We start from the raw sequence: 6,856 nt of genomic DNA on the forward strand, positions 1-6,856 counted from the left end.
TCTGGCAATATATCATAAAAAAGGCTCAAGTGTCGGCTTTATACACAAAAAAATTATTATTGCACCAAAATACTTGCAAAATATTTATTTCAAAATAACGGATTCGATCTTATACTATGAAATGATAATTTTCTTGAAAAATCATATATAAAAATCTCTCAAAGTATTGCCTTTATCAAAAGATCGGAGAAAATTATTTGCTACTGTAGCGGACATTCGGTAGGTCTGGTGGACGTCCGGTAGAAAAACGGTAAAAAATTTTAACATTTCTGACTTTTAAAAAAAAAAAAGGCTAGTGAATCGTCCGGTACGATAGCGAACATCCGGTAGAACAGTTTTTTTGACAGTTTCACTGCTATAAATACCTCTTCACTTCCTCATTTGCAATAACTTTTTTTGATCATTAAGTGAGGCTTTTATTGATTTCAACCACTCTTTTAATCTTTAGAATATAAAAAATTTACATCTTGAAAAACTTTTGAGTGGTCAAAATTATTATAAATCTTTCATCTCGTCAAAAGTTTTTCAAAGTAACACTTGAGCTTGCAATCTATTAAAGTGTCAAGCTTACTTCTCTCTCAATGCTCAATTGTGATTATTCCTTTTATTAAGAGAGAAGTTTTCACTTGTAATATCTCCTTCTCTTATTTTTGATTGTAGGTCGTGTTGAGGTCCCGAAAAACTCAACATTTTAAAAGGATCGGTGCTCCTTGGTCATGAGTCACCGAAAGCTTTGTAGAAAATTGGATTGCACCATAAGTCAATCATATTTAGTGAAAAAAGCTTTGCTCGTGACGAAGAGTTTGATAACGGGGGACGTAGATCGTGATTGAATCGAACCTCCATAACATATCGTTTGCATCTTCTTTCCCTTTCTCTTGTTATTTTTCAAAGTTATTTTCCCTGCTCATTATCTTATTTGTAAATTGATTATATTAGCATTTATTTTCGAAAAAGATTTAGATAACCAATTCACCCCCTCTTGATTAGTCGTTCTTGGGCTTTCAATTGTATACTCTCAGTATTTGAATTTAATATTTAAACTATCAAATCATGATGTAAAGATAAATTTTCACTGGAAAAGACTAGCTAGTAAGAGTCATCAATTGGAAAAGCAATCGGCATGTATATGTTGTTCTTGAAGAAGATAGAATTGTAATGAGGCCATGACTACTCAAAGGTCATCGTCTTTCCAAAATTTCCTATGATGATAGCTTGCCCTTTTGTCTTGCATGTGCATGCAGCCTTGTTCACTATTCAGTGAACAAGGCATGAACATGAAAGGTCTATCTTGTGACTTTATAACAACTATGAATGGTCAATATTAAAGTGAAATTCTATTTTTTGTGTTTGTAATGCGATGTCGACTCTAACCCCTTCCCAAAATTTTGAGTCCCTGTTGAGCCAGATGGTATTATTTGACCTAACAAAAGGCATATGAGCCCATGTTTTAAGGATGACCATTGCAATAAAATCAATGTTCACAACATGGTGGTCCGACAGGGTTTCGCTTTATAAGATAATGCAAAGACAAAATAAGCATTAAGCAAATCCTTACAATTAATATCGAGAAAATACCATTCAAAACTTAAAAAGACCAGACCATGGAGTTCTTATTTAAACCCTGTTTGGTAGGGATTAAAATTAAGTTTTAATAAATTTTGATAAAAGTTGATGATATATATGGTTGAAAAGTTATGGATCCCATGAAATATGTTATTAAAGTTAATTGTTGATTTTGACATAAATTAAAATTTAGATTTTAATTTCTACCAAACAAAATTTCCTCTTTCCTTTTAAAATGGCACATTTAGTTTTCGAAGTCCGTATTCAAATAAAAGACGATGGATAACGGTACTCAGCTATCATAGATCAATAATGAAGCACATATTTCAAGATTACAAAGGCTACATAAGAGTTCATGTGCTTATGAGTTTATCATCATCTAATAATCGAAAAAATGATGAAAATTATATATTTTATGTACAATACCTATCTTCCTAATCCAAAAAAATTGCAGTATTTTATCTAATGTGTGGTCCAAAATCTACCCTCTTTTATCATTCTCTAAACACCACTCCACCTGATAAGTATAGTTTCTACACTTATTCGGGATCCTAAATGATGATATTTTATTATTTTTTGAATATATTAGTGTTTAATTTATTGTTTATTGCTTGTAATAGAAAAAAATTAATGTTTGGATGAAGAATTGAAAGAAATAATGGAAAAGGGCTAGAATGAAGTAAATTCAAAGTTCGTGGACTAAAGTGATAATACTTAAAACTTGTGACGGACTTCAAATTGATGATAGGTGATTGCTAGGATCAATTGAATGCAATAAGAGTAAAAAATGAATAAAATATAATCAAAAGATATTTACAAATTAATTTCCAACCACAAAAGGCATATTCAAAATTTTCAACCAGAGTTTAAGATCCATTTTTTGAATACTAAATGTTCGAATTGAAAAAATTGTACTTCAAGAAGAACAGCGACCCTTTGAGTTAGTTTTTCAATACACTTTAAATAACCTCACTTGGATATTAGGAAAGACCAAAATACTAAAAGCTGTGCAGAGATAAAATCATGCGCACGCGAAGGCAACTTTTTTTATTTTATTGGAACTCTTTTAGAAGGCAATTTGGACATGAATCTTAATCTAATTTCATCATATAATATACAATACATGGGCAGCCGTTGAGGGATCTCTCTCTCTCTCACCTCTCAAATTAGATTCATATTATAAAGTCATTCAAGAATAATGGACAAATTCAACCCAAGTTGGAGAGGGGAACAAATATAGCAAGTGATTGAATGAAGAAACATCAAGAACTCTAAGACTCAAATCTTGAGGCTGATAATCAAGAACAATAATTGGACCGTGGCATCTCTTTCTTGTATTTATAAATTTTGGGTGATATTCTTCCATTCTTCTTGTTGTTTTATCATTAGAAACATGTTTAACTAGATTTCCATTGTATTGGATGATTGATGTACATTTTTGTGCATTTATTTTAATTCAAGTCGATTAATTTAGTATTTCTTGATTAGTTTTGCATTTCTATCATATTTATTTGATTGCTTAGCTACCGGTTAGATAATAAGTTGCCTGTTATAGTGTAGGAATATCCAAAATGAGTTTAGAACACGACAAAACTAATATGTGTAGTTAGAATTAGGAATAATCTCTTTTACACATGTAGTCACTTTGATAATCCAAACTAAATGCATGATTTCATATGAATTCGGATTAGGATTAGGATCGGTGTAAGTATTATGCCCTAGGTCCAATCGACTTTGGACATAAATACTTTCATATATAATTAATGCAATTAAATGGCAGATCTATTATTTAATTAATAGACAATTAAATAAATAATAGAGTCCGTAGATTCAAATATTTGTAATTTGTTAATCACAAGGAGTTGTGATTGTGAGATACAAATTACATCTGATTGAATTTTAAATCTTCCGTGGTCGTAAGTAATAACGAGATACGGATATCGTTATTACGGATAGACCATCACATGTGGCATTTCTCACTTGTGAAGTAAGTAACTGATCTCACAAGTTAAAGTGTGGTGACACTTAAATGAACATGTGGATGTTTTGTTATAGAACAAAATATTGGAGACCCGTCGAGAGATTCCACATGGATAACTATCTGAGTGTCGGTGGTTAATCTCTAACGTTCGATAGTGAAATTGGTCCTTTGACTTGAGGTCGTCATGGTACCTTATATGAGGACAGTCATACTTTGGCGGTGTTGGATGTTGCTCTGAAAAGGGCCGCTAATACGACATCGTTCGGGTACGTCAAGAATCGTATGAAGGTTGTGATTGATCAATAAAGGATTCGTCACTCTTAGATAGTAGGAGATTATGATCTGCGTTTCATTCAATTAAGTCAATGATGAAATCCTTGGCCAAGGTGTACTCATAAGTCGAAAAGGAGTTTTCGATTTATATTGACTTAATAGTGGAGTGAAAGATATGATCGATGATCGAGATTGACACAACTCCATATCTCGTAATTGATCGGATCATATTGACGAAGGGATTATAGTTTCACGGTAAACGAACGAATTTGGTTTTGTCATACCACATGACATTTCCCGTCACATGTATTGCCCTGACACATTGCTAGATGTCAATCAGGGACGGCGAATGTGAATTGACGATAAATTAAAAGGGTGTTTTAATTTATCAATTTTGATTAGATCAAAATAATATTTCACGTCGTTAGGCATCGTGGTCGGGAACCTAATGGGTCACACACAAAAGAGAATTGGAAGATTGCAAATTGCCAATTGGTTAATTTAACAATCGTTGAATAAATTAATTAATTGGATTTGTTATTTATATTTTCGAATTAATTAATTGGATTAATTAATTCACGGACCGGGTTTAATTAATTGGATTAATTAATTATTGGACCGGACCGGACCGAGCCTGTTTGGGTTTATATAAATACATAACTAGGGTTTGAGGTCCATTAAGGTTTTCATTGTTCTTGCTGGCACAAGAGAAAACCCTAGAGGCTGCAATCATATTCTCTGTGTGGATCACCGTTGGAGGCTGGAGAATTGGACAGCTGTGGTGGCAAATCAAGGTTGATTGAACGAAAAGAAAAGCAAAAGATTGCAGATCTGACAAAAGGTACAATCTTATCACAATTCCTAACCAAACACAATGAGATCTATTGGATGGGAATCGAAATAATTTAATTTTCCGCTGTGCATGTATAAGTAGATTCCCAACAATCGGATCGTGTTAATCATAGATTCCTGTGTCTTGAAAAAGAGCATTGAATAATTTAGCGTTATCAATCATCAAAATGCAAGAAATTAACTATATTATGACCAAGAGTTAAAATAAATGGCAATAGAGGGATTATAGATTCCAATACATGCATCTCACAATTGAAAACTTCACTTTTATTACTTCTTATAGATTGAGCGTACTATAGAAAACCAAACAAATCACTCTCTTGATGTCATGCACACTTGAATTTAGTAAAAGTTATTGAACTAAATAGTATATCTTATTTCTCGTGGGAATGACAAACTCAAAGTTCGTTATTTCTATTCATTGTACAGTGATCCCATACGCTATCAAGTTTCAATGTAACACCACCCTCCAAGGGAGATATCTCAGTTTGGAGATCACTACTATCTTCCAAATCTGGAGATAAAGTATACTATATAGTATTGGACAGCATCAAAGAAAGAAAGAAAGAAAAATAAAAATCTCGTCTATCGTATTGTTCTCTGTCCAGTTCATCCTTGTAGCTAGCTCTAATTGTGTATAGGAGGTTTTCTTCTTGCTTGAGAATAATCCATTCCAGCTATGTCCAAAATGCCAGGGTAAGGCTCTGCCACAGGCTGCTGTTTTTCAGTTACAGGTGATGAATTGCTCCCAGGAATTTTTTCACTTCTTGATTTGCCCTCTGATTTGGTACGATCTTTATTTCCTTCAGTTTTGTCATTCTGTACACGCAAAGCTAATCATATAAGAGAGAAGAAAAAAATGTACACGCTTACACTATAATAAACAAGATTTAATTTCTTGTTTTGATTTTAAATGAGCCAAAAGAGTTTTGATTTGAAACTATGCTGGACTAAACATTGTTTTCTAACCCTTAAAAACCCACCTTAATCATGGCGTCAGTGCTGGAAATATGGGTACTTGTCTTGGTCATAAGTTTTCTATCATTTCTTCCTGCAAACAAACTCTAGAAGTTGAGTATAAGATTTTTCTCAAGTCTCTCACAGCAAAACGAAAACCATGACATGTTTGGTTGATCCACGGTCGAGAAATAATCAATGAATATTAGGTTGGGGAAAAAAAATAGATCCTTAGTAATTACCTGAACCGTGACTACTTTTGTAATGGACAACCTCTTCAACAACAACATTAATTCTTCTGTCCGGAATACTTTCCTGCTGAATTACCAAAATATCATATTCAGATTAGACTACATCAGATAGTACATATAATTCCTTCATTTGAAATTACTCAAAATTCAACAATAACAGCCTCTGTGTGTGTACTTACAGGAATATTATGATGATGTCTAGTCGATACAGATTCTCTTGTCAATCGTAAGCCTTCATCAGAATAGGAGAGATAAATCAAAACATTGCAATTATAATGCTGTAAACGAATAACTTAATGAGCTGTACTTGGGTAATTTTCGACCCACAATAAAAAAACAATATTTTGCGACGTTCAAAAAATGTTGTAAAAGACCTTATGCAACGTTTGGACATATGTTGCAAATCTCGATACTGCCGTAAAGTGGAAGGATATGGCAGCGTCTTTTTGAATATTGCTAATATATATACATATATATTCATATGACCACTACTTGTGGTTAGCTATTTTGACTTGGGAATCAAGTCAGGGAGCGAAGGGACTACTCGACCCAATATATATGTACGTACGTATACACATACCTTGAGCTTCATGAAGCATTAAAATTAGCAGAGATATAAGCAGCAGCCAGGACTTCATTTGGAGAATTAAAGGATTTTTGATAGAACAATCGGATTTTGGACAGATTTGGAGTACTTGATGAAGAGGGAAATGGAAGGGAATGTGGATATGTTGTGTGTGTTTATCCTTCCCTCCCGAAGTTCTTAATACTATATTTTGTGCATTAAAGCTGGTGAATACATGCAACTTGTATATCTATATGTAAGGCATAAGGGACCCATGGCGACGACAGTAATGAAGAGCCAACAAATAGCTCATTTAATGTGACATTTGAAAAGTCAAAAGAGCTTTCGAGATCCAAAGCTTCTTTTGAACCCCTTCTGAATAATTTTATACAAGTACTTTTAATTAGAAGA

The 6,856-nt window shown here is 33.2% G+C and overlaps 1 protein-coding gene across 2 annotated transcripts; it reads right to left on the bottom strand.

The window, feature by feature from the left end:
* Window positions 1–5,027: 5,027 nt before the first annotated feature.
* Window positions 5,028–6,656, bottom strand: LOC111390720. 2 transcript variants are annotated; one of them, XM_023015810.1, is made up of 5 exons: window positions 6,461–6,656; window positions 6,060–6,112; window positions 5,872–5,947; window positions 5,656–5,723; window positions 5,028–5,491 (listed from the first exon to the last, which is right to left on the bottom strand). In XM_023015810.1, exons 1-5 carry the CDS (start codon window positions 6,516–6,518, stop codon window positions 5,300–5,302), a joined length of 447 nt encoding a protein of 148 aa, XP_022871578.1. In that variant the 5' UTR covers window positions 6,519–6,656; the 3' UTR covers window positions 5,028–5,299. The 2 variants fall into 2 exon arrangements, with proteins under 2 accessions (XP_022871578.1, XP_022871579.1); XM_023015811.1 differs by having other exon boundaries at window positions 5,872–5,944; window positions 6,461–6,654.
* Window positions 6,657–6,856: the final 200 nt, after the last annotated feature.

Source organism: Olea europaea, unplaced genomic scaffold, assembly GCF_002742605.1.
Source record: "Olea europaea var. sylvestris unplaced genomic scaffold, O_europaea_v1 scaffold707, whole genome shotgun sequence".
Classification (NCBI taxonomy): Eukaryota; Viridiplantae; Streptophyta; class Magnoliopsida; order Lamiales; family Oleaceae; genus Olea; species Olea europaea.